The sequence below is a fragment of the Biomphalaria glabrata genome, chromosome 17 (assembly GCF_947242115.1).
Source record: "Biomphalaria glabrata chromosome 17, xgBioGlab47.1, whole genome shotgun sequence".
NCBI classification, from domain to species: domain Eukaryota; kingdom Metazoa; phylum Mollusca; class Gastropoda; family Planorbidae; genus Biomphalaria; species Biomphalaria glabrata.
The window spans coordinates 19,894,530-19,919,749 of record NC_074727.1 but is presented as its reverse complement, the minus strand read 5'-3'; the positions used below and the strand labels follow the sequence as shown (position 1 = coordinate 19,919,749).

The 25,220-nt window shown below is 35.8% G+C and overlaps 2 protein-coding genes across 2 annotated transcripts in view; both read left to right on the top strand.

Moving 5' to 3' along the window:
* The first annotated feature begins 567 nt into the window (after positions 1–567).
* Positions 568–9,213, top strand: LOC106050416 (uncharacterized). Its single transcript, XM_056015333.1, has 5 exons — positions 568–625; positions 2,106–2,162; positions 5,600–5,660; positions 8,120–8,250; positions 8,880–9,213. The coding sequence occupies exons 2-5, from the start codon at positions 2,123–2,125 to the stop codon at positions 8,960–8,962; spliced, it is 315 nt and encodes a 104-aa protein (XP_055871308.1). The 5' UTR covers positions 568–625; positions 2,106–2,122; the 3' UTR covers positions 8,963–9,213.
* A 4,766-nt stretch (positions 9,214–13,979) lies between these two features.
* LOC106073776 (uncharacterized) overlaps positions 13,980–25,220 on the top strand; it is an 80,758-nt gene continuing 69,517 nt past the window's right edge. Inside the window, exon 1 of the mRNA XM_056015324.1 lies at positions 13,980–14,114. The gene's annotated coding sequence lies outside the window, so the exon portion shown is untranslated. The remainder of the gene's footprint in view (positions 14,115–25,220) is intronic.

Genomic DNA, 25,220 nt, shown 5'->3' with positions numbered 1-25,220 from the left:
TAAGAGAAAAACAGTCACTCTATGGATTTTTTATATTTTTCTTGTTTATAAACTAGGACATATATTACTAAGACTAAAACTAAGACTAAGACTAAGGCTAAGACTAAGACTAAGACTAAGACTAAGACTAAGACTAAGACTAAGACTAAGACTAAAACTAAGACTAAGGCTAAGACTAAGACTAAAACTAAGACTAAGACTAAGACTAAGACTAAGACTAAGACTAAAACTACTTTATCGATCCTTATGGAAATTTGTTGTGTTTACTAGGACTCTTTTCTCATATAAAGACAACACAAGTTTGAATGAATCAGAATGTCCTAAATTCTCCTGAAGTAGATGACTATCTTGAGATCTACATACAAAAAGAGAAATCAGAGTCAACAATGGCATTAGAAACATGATAGTTAACTATAGCGTCACGCTTGCGAAATGGTTGGTTTTAAAATGGATTTTTTTATTTGTCTACGGGTGAGTGGTTGCTAGGTAATGACAGAACAAATGTTGCCAAGAGTTGCCCCGTTTGTTTGGGGACAACTTCGATGGCACTATATAAACATATTTCCTATCACTTGGTTGACAATAACGCTGGACTTGGATTGATCATTAAAGTAGTGACGTTGTGGTGAGTGTTCATACCTCGTGCCCATTGAAAAGAATCTTTATCTATATCTTATTTCAATACGTTGAGTTGTGTTAACTCTTTGACTGTGGAATTAGTTCGATATAATGCACAATTTCTTTTTTTTATTTAAGATACTAATAGTTTTGTGTTGACACGTTCGTAGAAATAAACACAATACTATGCTCGTGATCAATAAACACAATACTATGCTCGTGATCAATAAACACAATACTATGCCCGTGATCAATAAACACAATACTATGCTAGTGATCAATAAACACAAAACTATGCTCGTGATCAATAAACACAAAACTATGCTCGTGATCAATAAACACAATACTATGCTCGTGATCAATAAACACAAAACTATGCTCGTGATCAATAAACACAAAACTATGCTCGTGATCAATAAACACAAAACTATGCTCGTGATCAATAAACACAATACTATGTTAATTTACGATGTGACAAATACCACAGACACACACACACACCACACATTTTTTTAATGGTAAAAAGTAAAAGTAACCCTTTCAAACCTTACGATCTAAATATAAAGCTCAGTTGTTTCCATGAACTATTGTTGACATTGTTGACGAGTACAAAAGAAATAAAAAAAAATGCCACCTTCACTCCATTAGAGTTTGATTCAGGGTCTTTCTAAACAAAAAAAAAAGTTAAAATTTCCAGTCTTCACCGGATTCGAACTTAAGAGCGCTCGGTTAGTAAGCCTATCACTTTGCAATCAGCAACCTTCTCGTAATATAGATTATAAAAAAAAATGAAACTTGGTAATGGAGGACGTCTTTGCTTTTGTTCTATGTTACACTGCCTCTATTGACAATACAGAATTAACATTGGACATGCACATTTTTACAGCACAGTTTATTACAGTACCTCTACTCAGGTCACACAATCGGAGTGGGCAAAACCTGGGTGGGTGGACACGGTTCTCGAAAACGGGTCTAATGATTTTCCAAGAAATTTCAGTTGATAAATATCGATGGGAAAAGAATTATTAGCTTATCGGCCACACATGGAAAACTCTCGTTTGACCGTTATAATTTTTCAAAGTATAAAAAGAAATTAATTTAAATTTGGCTTAGGATTAGAACATCTTTATCTTGGACAGATTACATCTTCGGGTATTTCTGCATGTAGAAGAGTCTGATAAATGAATGTTCAGGAACATTTTGGTACCGTCTTCTAGGTCTAGATGTAAAGGTCTAGCATTAGAATAATATACAGTCTAGTAGATTTATACATTCGCTTAACCAGAATTTCTTTTCCTTGCGGTTTGGGGAATTTAGGCGGGGGACAAAATGTTTTATTATTAAAAATATGTAATATTCATTAATAATTAGTAGAAAGAAATCATTGAATCAAGGAAGTGTTGTCGTTTGTTAAAAACATATTTTAAAATTTGTGTTTGTTTATTCATTTATCATTAATTTTTTTTTTTTTTACATTTTCCCATTAGATCACAGAGAGAGAATCATGGCAAAGTTGTTAGTTCTCGCCTTGGTCGTTGCTGTAGGTATGTGTATCGTTACCTTTTTGTAATTTGATCTGAGTTACTCAGTACTTTACTTAAGTTAGGATTATGTTCGTTTAATCATACATCACATATACCAAGTTCTAAGTGATAATTGCTTCATATTCCAAAGCGCTAAATCAATACATTTCCTAAATCAAACAAAGTATCAAACAAATTGACCCATGAATAACCGTTATCAATATCATAAACAGTATCCTTCTAGTTGACATTAAAAACATCATACATCTCTTCAACATCATTAACATCTTCAACTTCACCAGTATAATTGGCATCAAGATCCTCTACTCTTTTTTAACATTATTATTCCCAGACGCCTTTCTCATCAATCTTATCACGAGTCATCATCACTGTCGTCAATGTGTCAATCGTCATCAACGTCGCCGGACGTATAAACATTATCATCATGTTTAACATCTTTAACCTCATCAATGTCAACACTATCATCGCTCTCGTCAAAACTTTCTACCTCATTTATATTACCAACATCATCACTACCACAATTAATATCATCCCATTCATTAGCATTCATCAGTCTCAATAACATCATCAACCTCAGCAACATCATTCTTTCTTGATGACCTAGATCATAAACCCCCATGACAATGAACATCATCCTTTCTGGATGATCTAGATCATAAACCACCATGACAATGAATATCATCTGTTCTTCAGTTATCTAATGAAACAGGGAGCTACAAGACACCTGCGGATCCACCTTTGAAACAAAAAAAAAAGGGGGGGCGACGGGCGAATTCTCGAAGAGACATCATACAATTTGTGTTTAAAGCTATTTGCTTATCTTAATACTATATAGTAATTATTTATATTTAGTTTTAATTTGTTTGATCTCCTCCCCTCCCCACCCTCCACACTCTAGGAGTTTGTGGATAGTAGCACTCGTCGATTTGGTCTGAACAATGAACTGCAACGTCACAACCTGTGGGCAAATTAGACCAATAGCGTTTTGCCACGTCTCAGGCCTGTACGACGTGGCAACGAGCTACTGGTCTTCACAGCCCACAAGTTGTGATGTTGCAGGTCAGTGGTGAGGCATTCTGTGACGATTGGTTACGCCTCGATCCCCAAGTGACACAGATTTCTGAGCTACAGAAGCTATGACTGCTCAGTCTTACCACTGGTCCAAGAAGTTCCTAATCGGCCACAGTAGCTAGAAATAGCATATCAATCATATCAATCATATCAATCATATCAATCATATCAATCATATCAATCATATCAATCATATCAATCATATCAATCATATCAATCATATCAATCTCATCAATCATATCAATCATATCAATCTCATCAATCTCATCAATCATATCAATCATATTAATCATATCAATCTCAACAATTATATCAATCTCAACAATCATATCAATGTCAACAATCATATCAATCATACATGGGCGTAGCCAGGATTTTTTTTCGGGCGGGGGGGGGGGGGTAGGGGGGATTTTTCTATCCCCCCCGACCCCCCCCCCTTTGCGAACAAGATACTTTATATGTATTTATGTGTGTGTGTGTGTACATAATCTTTATTACATTCTGACCCTTCATTCTTTCGGAAGATGTTTATTGTGCCCTAGAATAGGTTCTTCCTTGAGTTAGTGGAAAAATTGTAGATTCCTCGCCGTTACTAGCAAGGGGGTCTGGGGGAGTGCTAGGAGCTCCCCCAGCGCGGGACGAAGCCCCGCCGCCAAGCACTATTTCTGGTATTGAAAGCCAACAAAATGCGTATTCTGAGGTATCTACACTGCATTTTTCTGCTATTAAACAGTTTTATTTCAAAAACACAATCCTTACTGACTTAGACCCAAATGCACCGTTCGGCGCATTTGCCGTCGGCGCATTTGCCGTCGGCGCATTTGCCGTCAAGCTGTTTCCATAAAATTGTAGATTCCCCGCCATTAGTAGCAATGGGGTCTGAGGGAGCGCTAGGAGCTCACCCAGCGCGGGGCGAAGCCCCGCCGCCAAGCACTATTTCTGGTATTGAAAGCCAACAAAATGCATATTCTGAGGTATCTACACTGCATTTTCCTGCTATTAAATAGTTTTATTTCAAAAACCTAATGTGCTATTCTTAATGACTTAGACCCTCCCGCGCCGTTCGGAGCATTTGACGTCAAGCTGTTTCCATAAAAATCTCTCACTGGTAATGTCTGAAGCCTCTTCCCACCTGTCATGAGGACCTCCATGAATGAGTGGCGTCAAGTTGTACTAGGATATCATTACAACTCTTCTTATGCGTAATTCATTTTGTCGGAGAACATGTCCCGCAAACCTCATGCGTTGCTCTCTCACAATCTACTAAGGGGTCGACTCCCAGTTCGGCATAGGATTTCCTTGATTTAGACCCGATCCTAAAATCCGTCTTAGCTATATTTGTTGAGCCACATTTAGTCTTTTTCAATTTCGGCAGATGACTATTCATTGCACTTTATTAACGATCCCAGCCACTGGTAGAAATGTGTAACCTCTCTTGGCTAGGCTCTTGGAATTAGGAAACTGTAGTTGGCTTTAGATTTTATATCGAAAAGAGAAGTTTTATCGTTAAAATCATCTGTTGGGGGTTTTCCACCTCAAAATGCTCTGTAGGGATTTTAAACTTTAAAAAAAAACATCTGTAGAAGAGGGGTTTAAACTCAAAACCCCGGATTGGATTGGCTACGCTCAAATAATTTTAGTATGTAATTTGCTTTTATTTATATTGAAGAGGTACTTTTTAGCTTCCAATTCCACTGGAGGGGAGTTTAAACTCAAAACCCCTTTGACTACACTCATAACATTTTGAGTGTATAATTTGCTTTGTTTTTATTATTAAAGAGGTATTTTTTTTTACCTTCAAAACCCATTTAGCTACGCTCATAACATTTTGAGTGCGTAATTAGCTTTTTTTTTATATTGAAGAGGGGATTTATCGTAAATTTTAGAGGTGGTTTTAAAATCAAAATCTTCCTTAACTGTGCTCTTGAAATTTGGGGATTTTCGTTTGCATTTTTTTTGTTTTGTTTTATAGAAGAGGGTGAGTTAAATGCAAAAACCCTCTTAGGGGGTTTTAAACTCGAACCCCCCTGGTAGGGGTTTTTAAACTCGAACCCCCCTGGTAGGGGGTTTTAAACTCAAAACCGCTTTGGTTTCGCTGGGGCAAGTGATGGTTTAGTATTAAAATCTCCCCTATAATAAACAAAATCCAAGCAAAAAATCAGTCACTAAATTCTAATCCCCCCCCCCTTTGGGGGGGATTTCCTTTGGGGGGGGGGTTGAACCCCAACCCCCCTGGCTACGCCCATGCAATCATATCAATCCACTTGTCCATTGTTTCATCTATCTATCCACATATCTCTCATTTGTTTTTCATGACCGGTGTAAGCTATAAAAATCATCCCAAAACATGTGTCCTTATTTTCCAGTTATGTTAGAGTCAACTTACGCCGCCTGCCCAACATGCGCTAACAGTGGTTCTACATGCGCGTAAGTATTTGAAATCTATGGTATAAAATTGTGACTATTATCTACAGTACTCAGAATGTGCGAAGTGTTCCGTTCCGTTCAAGACTGTTTGGGAAATACTGCCCTAGACTATCCGGACCCTTTTAATCCCAAAGCTGTATTTTTGTAGTTGCATATATCTCATTTAACTCCAGGACCAGTATCTTTCCCACCAGTCATGAACGGCCTTAGGCATAGCCAAACTAGGCAGCCGCCCAAAGCCTCCAATTGGTGGGGGCCTCACCCAGGAATCGAACACACATAAAAAAATCGCTAAACTTGGATCAATTCTTATACATAACAGAGCTCTAACTAGAGTAGCTTTAAGTCTCTTCTCTGACTTCAGGGTGAAACACTTTGTTAGATTACCCATGTTGCTTCCTTTTGGTGGAAACGTCTAAACTCCATTTCAAGTCTGATCTGTTGAAGGTTTAAGACATCTGCACAAATACGTTTAAGAAGCTTACGGAACCCTTGCATTTAAAAATTAAAATTGGTATTTATGAATTTCAGTTAATTATTGGTTTAGATTTAGTTACAGGTAGTTTTTGAAAAAAAAAATGCATAATTTTATTATTATTATTTTTTTTATTTTTTTTCTATGAAACAGATGACTTTCAAATCATCTGCCCTAATGACTGCAAGGTCTGAAAAGGGAACTTTACTTTTTTCTTTTTTTACTATTTATTTCTTTTTCACTTGGGGTCACCTAATTCACTTTGCTTAGGGCCTCCATTTACATAAGGCCCACCCTGCTTCTATCTTTTTACATTAAGGTGTTTGTAGAAATTAGTTTTATGAGAAATTATTTCAAAGAATAAATATGTTCAACAAACCATCTGGTGTTGTGTATTTAATCTAATAAGATAACTTAGCTGAGCTGTATTAGCTGAGAGCTTAATTAAAGGGAGAATGGGCAACTTATCCGAAACACTCCTCCCCCCTCCCCCATGGACAAAAAAAATAAATAAATCAAGCCGTCCGAACCGAATGAACGAGTCTCGACAATAGGCTAAGTTCTTGTACATCAATTCACTAGACTTGGGTCATCGATGGTTCTAAACACTTAATGCAAGCCCAATCCTTATAGAAGGCCTGAACACCGATCTGTTACGTCACAACCTATCGGCTGTTTAGACCTATAGCTCGTTGCGACGTCACAGGTCTGTACCACGTGGCCACAGGCCTTCTACAACGAATGGTCTCGCCTGATGTGACGTCTCAGGTCTGTACCACGTGGCAACAGGCCTTCTACCACGAATGGTCTCGCCTGATGTGACGTCACAGGTCTGTACCACGTGGCAACAGGCCTTCTACCACGAATGGTCTCGCCTGATGTGACGTCACAGGTCTGTACCACGTGGCCACAGGCCTTCTACCACGAATGGTCTCGCCTGATGTGACGTCACAGGTCTGTACCACGTGGCCACAGGCCTTCTACAACGAATGGTCTCGCCTGATGTGACGTCACAGGTCTGTACCACGTGGCCACAGGCCTTCTACAACGAATGGTCTCGCCTGATGTGACGTCACAGGTCTGTACCACGTGGCCACAGGCCTTCTACCACGAATGGTCTCGCCTGATGTGACGTCACAGGTCTGTACCACGTGGCCACAGGCCTTCTACCACGAACGGTCTCGCCTGATGTGACGTCACAGGTCTGTACCACGTGGCCACAGGCCTTCTACCACGAATGGTCTCGCCTGATGTGACGTCACAGGTCTGTACCACGTGGCCACAGGCCTTTTACAACGAATGGTCTCGCCTGATGTGACGTCACAGGTCTGTACCACGTGGCAACAGGCCTTCTACCACGAATGGTCTCGCCTGATGTGACGTCTTAGGCATTATTATTTTTGTCCTTTTGAGCACCGCGAGAAAAAAATATCAGTGATTGACGTCACTCGCGATTTATTTATTTTGTAAACAAAGTTCAAGGTTAAGCCTCCTGCACGCTAACTACTCGGCATTTGACTTTAATTAAACATAATCTTGTGCTACTGTCTTTTTTTTTGTTTTTACCTATCAGCTCCCTCCTTCTGTCCGGTACAAATTTTGTACTCCCCCCCGCTTCCTATTCTAAGATTAAATTGAAACTTTGCACGGTTATTTATAGTCACTAGCAAAACATGAATCGATAAAAAAAGTAACCAAATAACTGATTATTTCGTGGTAATTCATTATTTTTTATATAGAAAAAGGAAAAAAAATCTTACAATGTTGAGAAATATGGTTGTACATGTGCAGTTCTTTCCCTTGTATAAGCCCTTTTTTTATTTTGCTTTATTTTACATATTTACTTTAAAAACATGTTCATATGGTTGAATTCGGGAGTTTGAGTTTGAAGAGAAAGGATTATCTTACATCTTCTTTGTGTGTGTAAGGTGGTGAATATCCAGTTCGTTGAGCACTTTAAATGTTTGTGTTTGTGTATTTCCAGTTCGTTGAGCAGCTACATTGATTGCTTAAAGACAGTCACAACTGCCAATGGATGCACTGATATAGAGGTAGCTAATGCTGGTCTGGCTACTACTGGCGCTCAGGCTGCAAGAACTGTGTTACAGTGTTCAGGTCTATTTTTTTAAAAAGTATTATTCATAAAGATCATGACTATAACAACGACTTGACTTAATCTTAATATAATATATGTAAATATATGGATCAATCAGAGGCTGACCGCGAGGTATGTTGTTATTGGGCTTTTTAAATTATTGTTTAAATTGCTGACACAGAGATCATGAACAGTTTATTTTCTCAATAAAATGCTAAAAATTGTAAAAAAAAAAATATCTTTAAGAATATACTTTTTACTCTCTATTTGACGTTTATTTTTATTTACTTAAAATATAATATGTGTTTCCTTAATAAAGATTTTACTCAATATGACAATATGGAGGCGCGGTGGCTGAGCCGTAAAGCATTTGGTTTACAAACCGAGGTCCTGGGTTCGAATCCTGGTCGACTTGTCTGGGATCTTTGGGTGCCTCTGAGTCCACCCAGCTCTAAGGGGTATGTTGGGGAATGTAAAGCTGGTTGGTCCTTGTGCTGGCCACATGACACCCTCGTTAACCGTGGGCCACAGAAACACATCATCTGCCCTATAGATCGCAAGGTCTAAGAGGGGGACTTTACTTAACTTTTTTTATAGTGGCAATATAAGTTTATGCTTAATGTTAAATATTTTTTTATGTATTCCTCAGGAGCTGGTACATTTATGGCGTCATTGGGATTTGCTCTACTCCTGAGCTGTCTGGTTCAATACTTGAGTGGCAACACATACTAGACTCTCTCTTCCCTAGATAAATAATATAGCATTTTTTTTGTTACACAATTTTAATCTAGATGATACGAAATAAAACCAATGAACTTGTATATGGCAAAATAGATATTTAATTAAAATATTCACTAATTGGATTACAAACTGAACAAACAAATTCTCTATTGCGCTTACCTTCATTGAATGGGTCATTCTTATTCTAGAGGTTCACATTCTCAGCGTTGGCGAAATAAAAATGAGTGTTTACAGAAAAAGAATGTCTGTGCTTTTGTGTCTTTTTACAAAGTTTATATCAACTCTGTCTGTCTGTAGGGTAAAAAGTTAGCTAAGAAAAAAAAAGAATCGGTTAAAAAAACAACAACCAGTTAATTAACTTATCGTAATTAATTATAAAATTTGATATCTGAAAGGAAAGAAATTGTACTTGACTAAAGTGGTAGTATAAGCTGAAGTAGTCCTCTTTATAGGTCGCAGGTTTAAAGTAAGTTTAAAACAAACAGTAGATAACTATACAATTTTCTATATTCATAAGCACTTGACTAGCAGAGCGGTTAGTATGTGACTTGAATGCTCATGTCCCCTATTTTTTAAATAAATGCTTTTAAAAAGCAATTACAGTAAATTTCACTCAGATAGCCATTTCTTACTTTCTTTCTCCCCCCCCTCCTTTTCCCAACTGGTCCAGATAAGTGATACGATCATAGAATACTGAGAAGCGAAAATCATGATATAGCGCTAAAAAAAAAACAATTGGTAACAATATTTCTAATCGCACAGATATATTGTTGTTGGTCTAGCTCTATTACAAACTTAATTAGATGACTGATCCAAATTAATTGATACAACTTCACTTCGTATAAGCTTTTTTTTTTCTTTAAAGTATTTTCTTTTTAAAGTTTTCTTGTTTTAACACCTAATTTGTTGCATACAATTGAATGGACAAATATTAGAAGAAAATGATTCATTTCAATATCCATATTGATCATAACAAGAGATGAAAAATCAATAACAAGATGACACCTGCGTAAGCTTGGCATCTGCTGTCATGAGCGACTTAAAGAAAATCTGAAAGAGTAAAATTAGCTATAAAGTAAACTTAGAAATGTGTTTTTCGTTAGTGGTCTCTCTGAAAGCTGAGCTCTGAGGCTGTAATACAAATTCTTTGAACGGAAAATTGCTGGGTATCAGATACCAGGAAAAGAAAAACAGATGAGTTTGTACTTTCACAAGTCAACACTCGGGTTGGCAAAAAAAAAAAAAAAAAAAAAGAGGAACTCCTGAATACTGTGAAGAGACGAAAACTGAGCTGGTTTGGTCATATCAAAAGTCATCCCTGCCAAAAGTCATCCTTCAAGGTCACATAATTTATTACAATGTTAAACTAAGCGACTAGATGGTTACGACATTAAAAGTAGTATCAAGGAATTATGCAAACATTTCTATCATAAACCAAATTTACTTCCAATATCTTTTTTTTTATAAAGTAGAACAATTGAATCTTTCATATTTTAATCGAAACGGTGCTCTCTAACATAAAACAACACTAAAATAAAAAAGCCCACAAAAGAGGCAAGAGGGCCCATAAAAGAGGCATATAAAGCCCAAAAAGGAGGCAAAGAAAAGAGGCATAAGTCCCAAGGATTCCTATGATGATAAAGCTAAAATTGAATAGAGCAAATTCTGAGGTTTTCTATAGAGAAAAAAAATATTAAAAAATAAAAATAAATGGAAATATATCAAAAGTGATTACTTCCATATAGTATGTTGCAGCCAATGCAGTTGGCATGGAAATTATAATTTTTTAAGCAAAATACTAGATTATGGTAGGAAAAACGCAAGATTGGGTACGACTGAGTGCCTATATATATGTGAGGTTTGACAAAATAATGAGTTAATAATGAGAATGAGTTCCAAACCTTTTGTTCGTGCACTGAAAAAGCCCGCAGACCGTAGCTTTTGAGGGAGAAACGTCGCATCACTAGAAGCGCTAAGTCCATTTAGCGCAGGGCTCTCTGAGGGAAATATTAAAAACTGAACTCATGTATGCGTCAGTACGGTCAGTTGATGCAATGTATTGTATTTTTACATTAAGATGAGAGGCTATATGAAATCTTAGAATATAAAATCAACAGTACTATCGTAATCTTAATAAGTCCGAATAGAAAACTGTATTCCATCATTTTCAATTGGTGACTGAAAGAGTACAATAAAACGCTTAAAAAGAGTGACAAAAAAGTTATTTCTACCGTATACATCAATAAATTAGCCGCTGACACCATGTTTATGATTGTGTACAAATAAATTTCTGTGAGAACGTGTTTAGCAAGAGCCATTAACATAATGGGAATAAATGAAGGGAATAAATGAAATAATGCAAGGTCTTACTGCTATTCAACGTGGCCACTTTTGTCGCCGCCTCGTCGGTCCATTCTGTGAGGGCAGACCGACAATTGCACGAACGATAATATAGCCTGTGTGTCCATTGCCCAAGATGTTGCATTCAGTTAAATAACCAAACATTAGAAGAAGTACCCCAAGGTCAAACGTAACAAAAGGATCACTAAAAGAGATAGTAGAAAACCCAGTTTGTAACTAGCTTCCTCTGTCGTCATCAAACTGGAAGTTCTGCAAGAGTAACATCCGCTTCTAAGAAAACAAAATTAAAACTGTATTCTACGCTGCTGATATTTTTTACAAAGCTTATATCAACTCACTCTGTCTGCCTGGTTAAAAGTTTATACATGTTATTTCTCCCACACCCAATCTCGGATCAAGTTGAAATTTTGCACAATTATTTCTATATCTGACAACACGACAATCAATAGAAAAAAAAAACAACTCCTTAGTTAGTAAATTATTGGTATTTAATTATTTTCTATGGTCATCTCGAACAAGGGAAAGAAAAGGTTCTTTACCAACCCTAACCCTAACCCTAACTTTAACCCTAACCCTAACTTTAACCCTAACCCTCTACTTGAACCACACCGAGGCCTTTGATGATAAGTTATTAGCGGCACGGTCATAATTATTCTAATCAAGACGCGCGAACAATTGATGCGCGAACAATTGACCTGATACCATTTTGTTCAATAGTCACGTTTGTAACTTTGTTTTGTTACAGAACTATAATTCAAAGCTCTAAAAAAAATATTTCGGAAGTGGGAGAAGAAATTAAGTTAACCTAATAGCCCTAAAATAACTAAGATAAATTCCTATTCAATTACATAAACTGTGACGTCATATTTGACTTTTCTGTTTTAAAACGACATGTTTTCGTCTGGAAAGGGGAGAGTGCGGTAGAGTAAAAACCATTAATCCTCGCTCCTTTTTATAATTTTTTGCTAATGATTGCATTTTGGTATTAAAGAATAGGGGTGGGGCGACTTGATAAAAGAATTTAATTTATAGCATATATAAATTATATTAGTGACAATGCTTTTTTTTAAATTTTGTAATTTCTTAACTAAAGTACAAAAAATAAAAGTATTGGTCTGTCCGCTGGGCGGAAGGTGATTGCATGTATCGTCCCTCCCACCTGGTACAACCCTTTTTCAATGTTATATTTACTAATGATAAAATTTAAGATCAGAGTGTGTGTGCGACATTATATATACATTGGTTAAAACCTCAATATGTAGCTTACATTATCTAGATATTCAACTAATTTTGTTCAAAATCAATAATTTTTCCAAAAAAATAGGACCACACCATCCCCATACAGAGGGCTAGAGTGGGGAGGGCAGAGAAAGCAATCGCCCCCCCCCCCCCCCAACTCACTGACTCGGCTAAGATACCAGAAGTGTAGCGACATAATATAAAAATTATATTGTAATTCAATTAATTTTGTTAAAAAACTATGATTTCTAATTAAAATAGGACAGCCCCCCCCCTAAAGGGTTTAGGTTTGAAGGGCAGAAGATGTATTCGCCCCCCCCCCCCACCCAATCGGCTAATAGGGGAACAACAGAATATAAATACCGGATAAAATATCAATAACAAGTTTTTATTATATAGATATTTAAGATATTTAATTGAATCCGTTAACAAGCTGTGATTTCTACAAATAAATTGAACCGCCCCCCCCACTCGAATGTTTATGTCGGGAGGGGGGGCGGGTTTGATGCCATCGCTACCTTCCCATCCAACCAAATCGGCCAATATACTAGAGGGGGGTGTGTGAAATAATCTAAAAATAGGTTAAAATATAAATAATAAGTATATATTATTAACATAACTAATAAATTCGTATACAAATTGTGTAATTTCATTACTAAAATTCGTCCGCCCCCCCCCCGATCGCCACTACCCCCACCCCCTGGATCCGCCAGTGATGCACACTTAAGAACAAATGACATGAAGATGCCCATGATACTTATGTAATGGAAACACGACTCAATTACTGCTTGTCTTATCCCCTTGTTTTCTATAAAGAACAACACTATGTACACTTATCTGTTAACTTATCGCTAAATTCCGATGGATTCATGTTTTGTTGAAGACAACGAATAATTGCCTACAATTTTTAACTGATCATAGAGACGTGGTGGCTGGTAAAGCGCTTGGCTTCCGAACCGAATCCTGGTGAAGACTGGGATTTTTAATTTAGGGATCTTCGGGCGCCTCTGAGTCCACCCAGCTCTAATGGGTACCTGACATTAGTTGGGGAAAAGTAAAGGCGGTTGGTCGTTGTGCTGGCCATATGACACCCTCGTTAACCATGGGCCACAGAAACAGATGACCTTTACATCATCTGCCCTATAGACCAAAAGGTCTGAAAATTTTTACTTGATCCGAGTATTATAAGTGAGAGAAATAGTGTGTACAAGATTTGTACTAGACAGACAGAATGAGTTAATTAAGCTTTGTAGAACACACGAACTATTTTGGTTAATATATTTAACATCAATATATTCTTGAAGGGCAGCATACATTAAAAAATAACTTCGCACGTGACCCGTGGGCCACGTTTGAAAGCGTTATATTAATTATCTGGCTGTTTGATAATGTTCAGCTTGCAATGTGCTAGACCTGGCTGCACAAATCTTGGACAGCGATAACATCTAAATATCGAGGAGGAAGAATACATGTCCTTACAGTGGTGTGCTATCATTACTATTAATTTGTTCGATTCTAATTTTCATTTACAGTTTTAAAACAGGTAAGTGGTGAACAAATAGACGATTATAATATGTAACATTGTGTTTAGGATAAAAGACAGTTACTGACACATTGTTCAGATATAAGTGTAACCAACTATAAATAAATAAAGTGTTTTTTTTTGTATATTTTGTTTTACCTAGCATCTATTTATCATTCCGTTAAATATATATGTTAAATTTAACAATAATACACATAGTTGTAGTACATACATTTATATTGCTTCAACTAATTTTCCACCAAAGTTCAATTTTAATAAAATACATTTAGATAAATAAATGATCCTGACATTGAGTTGATAACAAAATCTAGCATTAAATATAAGCCGTCAGAGTTACCAAACATTCAGTTGTTGACTTAGCATCGAGTTATAAAATAATCTGTATGAATGACCTAGCATTGGGCTATATGACAGAATCTTATATTGAGTTATATGAGTGATCCAAATGTATATAAATAACTTATCTTTGAGTTACACGAATGACGTAATGTTGAATTATTAGAATGACCATATCATTGAGTTTTATCAATCAATGAAATATTGAGCTATTCGCTTGAATAATTTAAGTTCAACATTTTTGGCTTAAAATATTCTTTTGATTGGAAAGCAGTCAATCCTATCAAAAGATTACGATTACTGAGAAAACTGTCCTCATTTAATGTTAGTGGAAAGACCTTGGCTATTTTTTATCACGCTCACATCTGCAATATTTTAAGTTTTATTTAATATGACTGCCTGGTATGGCAATCTGAGCATTAAAAAAAATAAGCTCCATAGAATCCTAAATGCTGCTGGTAAAGTCATTGGCAAGAAACAAACCCCATTTGGGCAGTTGTTTGACACAAACATCCATAAAAAAGCTATAAAGATTCTAGAAATAATAAAGAATCACCCTTTGTGTCAGGATTTTGTGATTTGACCATTACAAAAGAGATACAAGACACCGATAGCAAAGACAGACACAAAACATTCTTTTGTTCCCCTGACAATCAAATCATTAAATAGAAACAATTTGATATAAACTTTGTCCCATGTAAATTATGAGTGAGTCAGGTGTGAATGTACATTTTGGTTTTTAGTTACAATGTTTTGTTTGGTGTAATGCACACACTGGCGGATCCAGGGGGGGGGGCGGTAGGGGCGATCGCCCCCCCCCCCCCACTCGGCCGACCCCCCCGGGGGGGGGCGGACGAATTATGAATTTTAGTATAGAATTCACACAATTTGTATACGAATTCATTACTTATGTTAATAATATATACTAATTATTTATATTTCAACCTATTATTAGATTATTTCGCTCTCCCCCCCCTCTAGTATGTTGGCCGATTTGGTGGGGTCGAGAGGGGGCGATGGTATCAATCCCGCCCCCCCCCCCATAAGCTTTCGAGTGGGGGGGCGGTCCAATTTCTGTGTAGAAATCACAGCTTGCTAGCAGAATCAATTAAATATATATGTGATTAAAACTTGTTACTGATATTTTAACCGATCTTTGTATTATGTCGTTCCCTGTTTGCCAATTTATCTCTACTGCCCTTCCCACCTAAACCTTTTGAGGGGGGTGCGGTCCTACTTTAATGGAGAAATCATAGTTTGTGAACAAAATTAGTTGAATTAATATATAGATTTATATTATGTCGCTCGCCTTCTTGTATCTTGGCCGTTTCGGTGAGGTTGGGGGAGGGGGAAATTGCATGCACTGCCCTTCCCACTCTAGCCCTCTGAGTGGGGGGGCGGTCCTATTTTTATGGAGAATCATAGTTTGTGAACAAAATTAGTTGAATATCTATATAATATAAACTACATATTGATATGTGAACTCATTGTATATTATGTCGTACCACACTCTAATCTCAAATTTTATCATTAGTAAAATTTAAATGAAAAAGGGTTGTACCAGGTGGGAGGGGCGATTCATGCAATCGCCTTCCCCCATCGGACAAACCAATACTTTTTTCTTTTTGTATTACAGTTAGGAAATTACAAAACAAAAACATCTGTCACTAATATAATTTATATATACTATAAATAAATTCTTATATCGAGTCGCCACACCCCTATTCTTTAATGCCAAATGCAATCTTTAGCAGAAATTATTAAAGGAGCGAGGATTAATCGTTTTCACTCTACCCCCCCCCCTCCCATTTCCAGACAGAGTTTATATAATTTCACATGAATTTATCATAACTATTTTAAGAAAGACTTTGCATTCAAAAAATTAGAATTCAAACGAAATTTTTCAGTATAAGAGTCACGATTGAGATGAGTTCTAAACCCAAATCATTTTTTCATAGTCGCCTTTTTCTAACCTTTACTCAATCTGATATTTTTCTAGTTAAATAAATTTGGGACTATAACTCACAATTTATACTTTGATTTTATTGAATATTATTTATCGAATAATTTTTTTTTGGCGGAGATCCTCAAAGCCAAAATCTAAATATGTGGGGTATCTTATCTTTTCAAGGAACAAATCGGATTTTTTGCAATGTATTAAGGGCCTATAAATTCATATTAGAATATTTTTCAAGTACAACATTATTCAAAAGACCCTTTTTTAATAGTATGAATAATGAGTTTTAGGTCAGGAGAATACGTTTCTTCTGTGAAGTATGCAAGAAAACTCTTTTGGCGGCGGGGCTTTGCCCCGAACTCCATTGATAAATAATGAGTTGTAGATGTCAGGAGAATGCGTTTCTATAGTGAAGAATGCAAGAAAACGCTTTTGGCGTGGGGGCTTCGCCACGAACTCCATTGATGAATAATGAGCTGTAAATGTCAGGAGAATACTTTTCTGCAGTGAAAAAAGCAAGAAAACGCTTTTGACGTCGGGGCTTCGCCCCGAACCCCACTTGAAAACCTTATAGCGATGCCCCAGTTGTTTTGTTTTTCACCAAAGGTTGAGAAATGCTGCTTTTTAAAAGTTCTCATATATATAAATATATATATATATATATATATATATATATATATATATATATATATATATATATATATATATATATATACGCACGTTTATGCATAGGGTTAGGGTTTACTGGGCATTAGGGTTAGGGTTTGGAAAAAAATCGCCCCCCCCCCACTCAAAAGTTCTGGATCCGCCAGTGATTGCACAAATTGTAAGACAAATTTCCTTACGGACAATAAAGATTATTATTATTGTTATTATTATTATTAAAAACCAAAGGAAAAATTAATGTTCAAAACATTTCCATGAGCGTCATTTTTACAAAATCTCTCTATGTTCACTATCAAATTATTCATAGTTCGCAGCTTTTTTAAAATCCAAATATTTATTTCATTACATTGTGTACATTACCATTTTAAGTAACAACTATGTAATTTTAAAGTCAATATTGAAATACAATATCAAAGAGATAGAGATAGTAAGAAAACAATCCCCGCCCCCTACCGCCTTCCCACCGTGAAAGAATCTTTGTTAAGGGAATGATTAGACCTACTACACTTTATAATATTCCAATGATATCAATAATGCCTTATAGTAGGAAATTCCTGAACGCGATAATCCTTTCAAAACCGATGTTGGCTCTAGATCTAGACCAAGTTCTCTAGCTAAATTTAAAAATTTCTTTCTTTCTCAAACTATGAAAATCGTTAGAGCCGTTCTAGAGATCCGTTGTCCAGGTTCCACCAACCTAGGTTCCATGAAGATCTGACGTGAATAGAGGTACTGAAAAAAATACAATCCAAGATAAGAGATGCTATTCTGTTATTTATGGTCCCCCCAGTCTGCCAGTGTTCCCAGGCACAATAATAACTAATAACTCATAAAACCTGAGTTAGGCAAAACAATAAATGTATTGTTCTCAACACATAGAGACTCCATATAAAGGCTTCTTGTTTTACAGCTACAGCTAAAGGGCTGTGTCAGTGTTGTTTGTCATTACAGGATTAAGAGCATGGAGCATGTGAAGGGATTGTCTTTGTTTCGGTGAAATGATCACGTGACTTCTGTGTGCTAAATTTAGGGACAACACCACCAACTGTTTTTTTTTTTAAACTAAAGGTTTTATAAATGCTGAGTGGTCCCTGTTTCAATGCTAGACCAACACGCTGGTTTCGCCTTTAATATCAGATTTTGCATGCCAATTAATTCTCTTTTATTTTTTTTTACAAAGCTTATATCAACTCACTCTGTCTGTCTGACTGGTACAAAGTTTATATCAACTCACTCTGTCTGTCTGACTGGTACAAAGCTTATATTAACTCTGATACAAAGTTTGTACACGTTATTTCTTCCACATCCAACCTCGGATTAAGCATAAAATTCGCAGAATTATTTCTTTTACCTAACAACACAAGAGTCAATAAAAACATTAGCTAATTAGTTAATTAATTATTGGTAATAAATTATTTTGTTTGAACAAAGGAAAGAAATTGTAATTGAGTGAGATAATGGTATAAGCTGAACACAAACCTGAAAAATGTGACGAGACTATAGAAACAGTAGATAACTATACAATCTTCCATGTTCAAAAGCTCTCCACTAGCAGAGTGGTTGTGTTGGCTTGAGAAGCCTGAGAAAGCTTGAGTCATGAGTTTGAATTTAGGTTGTTCAGCCCTTTTTTATTTTTTTTATAAATGCTTTTTTATTATTAATCTAGATCTATTACAAATTTAATTACATACATGATCCAAATTAATTGATACAAACAAGCTTAATAAAAGGTTTGTTGTTTTCTTTAAAATATTTTTTTTTTAAGTTTTTTTTTTATATTATTTATGTTATTTGTGATTGTTCTTTTATTTTTATAAAAAGTTTTTTCGATTTTATTCTTGAACGAAAAACCAAAAAGACAACTGTAACTCGTTTAATAGAGTAAACTTTGATTATGACCAATACAATCGGGTGCTAATATGAAATCTCTCAATCTCTAGTTCTAAGACACAAAACTAAAAAAATATATATTGATTCTAAGCGTTCACTGGCACATTGTCCTATCATGACTGTCACAGATTACATTATAGAATTGTTTGTACATTTCACTTTTAAAAGAAAATATAAGCCCTCGACATGAGCCTCGGGATTTACCCCTCAAATTTAGACACTTGACAACACGTCAGGATTTACCCAAGGGACGTGATTAGTATGTTTGAATTCTATTGGTTGATTTGAAATTAAACAAAGACATTTTTTTGAAAAGAGTTAGCGCCAGAGAATTGGCGGGGAGTAAGAAAGTAACGTCAGTCGATAAAATAATGTCCTTGTAGACAGTCACGTTTCGAAGAGCTCTGTTTGAAAAGCCTTTGTAATATGTTTCATGCTCATTGATTTGTAATTTGTACATAAACTGTACTTACGTTGTATTTAAATAAAGTTCCAGAGTTTTGTTTTATCAAAGGATCGTTAATTGTGATTCTAGATCGTCAATTTTCTTAACTATTGAATTCAAGTAAAATCCCCGGCATAACAACACGTCATACCATCTGCATGTTGTGACATATCTGGCACCTCCGACGGGACAAAAGTTCATGGACAACTTTTAACGAAATTTATTCAAGATCTAGCACCAATTTCTAAAACTCTTCAAAGGAACCTCATTCTTATTTAACGGAGGACAGAATTTCTGTGTTTAACAGGTCAGTTGGTTATCGATAATTCTTTTATAAAGATTTTCGTTAGAGTTACGTCTAACTCACGAAATCTATCATTATATGTAATTGACAAAAGGAATAAGACCAATATACATAATAACTGGCAATATAAAAGACCAGTAAAGCAAATAACTGGCAATATAAAAGACCAGTAAATCAAATAACTGGCATTATAAAAAAATCCAGTAAAGTAAATAACTGGCATTATAAAAAAGACCAGTAAAGCAAATAACTGGCAAAATAAAAGACCAGTAAAGCAAATAACTGGCATTATAAAGAAGACCAGTAAATAATCATTTGTGCAGCACAAAGTAAACAGAAGACCAGATTTAACCAACTGTTAAACCAGTAAAAAGTACATCGGCTCAATAGGTCTATATATCAATCATACGACTCCAGTAACTACAAGTCTACTGTCAAGAATTTATTAGCAAATTGAGGCTTCAAGAACTTTGTCACTAGATCTATATTATTATTATATCTGAGATAATGCCAAAATCCAGATATCGAACATTTTGCTCCAATACAAGAAACTAACAAAAAAATTAAATATGGCTTCCAGTTCTAGAACACAACGATTCTTCGAATTGATAGAATTAGCCAAAGAAAAGCAAATCCCAAAGTCAGACCAGTGGCAGTGGGCAGAGAAACAAGAAGAAAAAGAATATCAAGAGCAAGAATCTGAAAAACAAAGGCAAGAATCTGAAAAACAAAGGCAAGACGCCGAAAAGCAAAGACAACATGAAAAAGAAAAAATGGAATTCGAAAGGCAAAATAAAGAAAATAAAGAAAGCATTCCAATTCAAGGTCACTCAAGTATGTTTGACAAATACAGATTAATGAACAAAATAACGGCTTTCAACGAAAACATTGACAATATGGACTCGTATCTCATAAGATTTGAAGAAATAGCTACAACATCCGGTCTACCTGAAGCACATTGGTCGAGCTCACTCCTCACCCTTTTGACTGGCAAAGCTGTCAACATTTGCTCACAACTGTCCATCAATGAACGCAGCACTTACTCTGATATCAAGGAAGCTCTACTGCGCCAATACGGAGCAACTTCAGCCAACTATAGAAAGAAATTCTATAATGAAAGGCCACAGCAAAATGATGATCCTCAAATTTTTGTAGCTAATATGTCAATGTGGTTTGATAGATGGGTATCCATGGCAAAAATAGAAGAAAGTTACCAAGCTCTTCGTCAACATATTATTATCGACAACATTACCCATGCTCACTCAGAAGATATTCAATCCTACATTATAGAGAGAAATCCTACTGATATACAGACATTAACCAAGATCATCAGACAATATAAAGCAGCCTATCCAAACAAGTCAGTCAAACCATCTGTTGAAGAAAATTTTGTCTGCTTTGCTCAAGACAAAAATGCAAGATATAAGTCAGATGACAAAGTCAAATGCAACAAATGTCATAAACTAGGGCATTTCACGTCTCAATGCCGCAGCAGAACCACAGAATGTTCATTTTGCCATAAAAAAGGTCACCAAACTCATGAATGTTGGAAAAAAACAGGCAGTCTCCAAAAATCAAAATTTTGATAGACCCACATCACCAACTCAAAGATACAGCAATAGAGAGCAATACAATCTCAACAAAGCACCTGGAAACAATAAACCAGATAACAACAAACCTCGCTACAGAAGTCATTCACAGGACTCCAGACCACAATATATGCCAAACAGAAGCTCATATAACAGAAACTATTACAATGAGCACTCAACTATGACAGTCATTGCAAAGTCCAATGGTCTCAAATTTTATCCAGGCTTTGTAGGAGACAAGAAGGTGGAAGTTCTTCGTGACACCGGAAGCACGTCCACATTAGTACATGAACGCTTCGTACACGCAAACCGTTTCACAGGCAACCACGTCCAAGCCACTGCATTCAACGGAACTGTCAGCAAGTTACCTGAAGCCATCATTTATGTTACCACACCATTCTTCAGTGGTCAAACAAAAGCATTAGTAACACCCAATCTACCAGTGGACCTAATCATTGGAAACATAGAAGGAGTTAAAGAATGCACTCCTCAAGAACTTACTGAATGGACAAATGCCATAGAGCAAGGTCAAAAATGTTTGGCAGTAATGACAAGATCCATGTCCAGACAACAAGAACATTTGGCACCTGAACAAGTTAGCCAAAATAATCACATGGCTACCTCAGTTACTCAAGTTATGCAGAATGCAACAGAACCAGTTACTAGTCCAGTAGCCAGCAACAATCAAGAACACTCAACATGGACACCCCCAGTTACATCAAGCCCATCCCTACCGGTCATAAGTCCACCTCCAATTCCCGAATGTCCATTGTTGAACTTTGAAGAACAAGACGACATGCCCAGAGTCTCTAGCAATGATACAAGAACTCTAACTGGTCAAACTGAAGTCCATCAAGACAAGTCATATTTCACACATGATGACTTCAAAGAAGAACCAGAAGCAGAAATTAAAGAAACTTATACTCAATCAACTTTGGCTATACCAGACAAAAGTAAAACTGTTCAATCTGACTCTATCACTCATACAAGTATTCCTCATTTGAAAGAATATGAGTCAACTAACGAAACCATTACAACAAAGAATATTGAAAGTCAAAGAATAGTACATGAACACATGAAATCAAGACAGTTTGATCAAGGAGATAAAGTCAAATTACTGTTACCAGATTTCAGTAACAAACTGTTTTACAAATGGCAAGGTCCATTTACCATCACCAGAAAGATTTCCAACCTGCTTTATGAAATCAATGTCAACAAGTTTACCAGAGTATTTCATGTTCATATGTTTGAACATTACCATGAAACAGATAATGAAGACATCAAAGCAGAAGTTGAACATTTTACAAGCTTAGCAACTATTCCTGAGGAAGAAAAAACATCATCAACACCCATTCCTGAATTAGATGTTTCATTACCAGCATCAAATCAAATTGACATTCCCAAGGTCATCACTCTGAATGACAAAGCACTACAAACAGTGAAGAACATTAAAGTGTTTACAGACCATGCAGATTTCTTTACCAGTGTTTCTGAGACATTTCCAGTACTGCAATTTGAAAGAAACTCAGAAAGCAATAACATTGATAACACCAAGTTTCATCCTCCTTCTACTCAAGGGGCAACTTTTCTTCAGAAAGGAACAAATAAACTTCTTCAACATTGCTGTATTGACCGATTGAACTCAGACATGTTCAGTCATTGCTCTATTGAACATTATAACGCAAAGCATTCTGCTACCATTGTTCTACAGCGTCAAAGTTCATCAACCAGAAAATTGAGTTTTGGTTTCGGATAGTTCTTATTTTCACCAAACTCAAACGCGGTTCAATCAGACATTATCTGTGAGATCAATATGACATGGAGTCAACAGCTTCATAAACTGAAAGTCCTTTTCTTCAAGTTTAGAAAACGCACATGCACATCCATGTCGGCAATTCAGAAGGGTTCCGAACTTTACATTTCTACTCTACATATGTACTATAGCATATTTAGTGCCACTTGATCCATTATCATTCATACTCGTCAAGGAAGAACAGTATTCAGTTGTACTTAATCAATTAATTTGTCTACTCATTTTTTCCACAGGAATTCTATATCAGATGTTGTATTTATTTCAGCACCAAGCAACCCAGTGAGGAAAGTCACTCATTTAAGATACTTTGTTTATTATGTTTCAGCATCTTTGCATATGACATGCATCAGACATTTTAATTTTTAAATCATGAGCATTTTATTTCAGGTATTTTATTTCAGGTCGAATATTATTGCATATATCCTGTTATAATAGTACAGATACATGACTTATTGAGATTTATTTCACATTGAGTATTATTTTTTCAGAAGATTGTCATGTATACATCAACTTTTTCTATGTCAATTTTTCATATGCAATATATTTTTCCATGTACACATTTTCACATTAGTACTAACCAAATGAGTTATAATGTCATATTTTAATTTCATCATGAAGCTTCATAACTTATTCAATTCAAGATTTAATTTATCCAAGTATTATGCTTTGTACAACTTTTGATATTGTTCATGACAAGCATTGTCTCATTTTCATAACCACTTGAATAGTGAAACAGGTGTCCAAAGTCATCAATAATTTTATTCACTGCATTTACATATGTTACCTCAACCATTTTTCTATAATTTCATGTATGGTATTTTGTGTATATTTAAATAATTTTAATACATATGAGCATTTCCATTACCATACAAATGCTAAATGGAGGGGGGGTAATATGTCACAGATTACATTATAGAATTGTTTGTACATTTCACTTTTAAAAGAAATATAAGCCCTCGACATGAGCCTCGGGATTTACCCCTCAAATTTAGACACTTGACAACACGTCAGGATTTACCCAAGGGACGTGATTAGTATGTTTGAAATCTATTGGTTGATTTGAAATTAAACAAAGACATTTTTTTGAAAAGAGTTAGCGCCAGAGAATTGGCGGGGAGTAAGAAAGTAAGGCCAGTCGATAAAATAATGTCCTTGTAGACAGTCACGTTTCGAAGAGCTCTGTTTGAAAAGCCTTTGTAATATGTTTCATGCTCATTGATTTGTAATTTGTACATAAACTGTACTTACGTTGTATTTAAATAAAGTTCCAGAGTTTTGTTTTATCAAAGGATCGTTAATTGTGATTCTAGATCGTCATTTTTCTTAACTATTGAATTCAAGTAAAATCCCCGGCATAACAACACGTCATACCATCTGCATGTTGTGACAATGACCAACAGGCAAGCACAACAGCGTTCTCATTGTTCTTGTATTCCATTGGAAACCATCCTTACAAAGAAACATCAATTTACATACGACGAAAATAAGGTCTATTCTATCGAACTACTATAATCAAATTTCCACAACGTTATCTAAATTTTTTTTATTTATTTCTAAAGTATATCTCTATCCCCATTGATCTGTTATATCCTTTATCTTTAATTCGTTTTATTACCTTCATTGATCTTTCATTTTAATTTTCTTTAATTTTTCATCTTTTTTTCTACTGTCTATCTTGTATATGTTATTTTTCATCTCCCTTTCTGTGACATTTCTGTAATATATTTTTTTTAATTATATTTTTTAGCCATCTTTGTCTCATATTTCATGTATAATCTATTAGTATACAACACCGGTTTCGCACGTTGATTTTTCCAGGTCAACTTTTTATTTTGAACACTTACCCCCACCACCCTTTTATTTCGTTTTTTTAAAAAGTCTAAATGAAACGTACTTGAATTTGTCTCTCACCAATTACTTTACTTTTGGCCCTTGAATTCTAGTATCTGTTCTCTACATGCCTACCTATGACCCTTGAAATCTAGTATTACTTTTCTACCCCCTTCCCCCACCCGCCCGGTTATGGATGTTTCATTGGCACATGCTTTGGTGTGCGTCCTAGTTTGTAGTATCGATGGTCCCGGTATCGAACCATGTCATGCCCCA

What these genes read in the sequence shown, in the direction of transcription:
- LOC106050416 (XM_056015333.1), top strand. Translation starts at nt 2,123, where the DNA reads ATGGCAAAGTTGTTAGTTCTCGCCTTGGTCGTTGCTGTAG. An exon ending in AACAGTGGTTCTACATGCGC is followed by an intron (nt 5,661 to 8,119) that starts GTAAGTATTTGA and finishes GTGTATTTCCAG; the next exon opens with TTCGTTGAGCAGCTACATTG. An exon ending in AACTGTGTTACAGTGTTCAG is followed by an intron (nt 8,251 to 8,879) that starts GTCTATTTTTTT and finishes TGTATTCCTCAG; the next exon opens with GAGCTGGTACATTTATGGCG.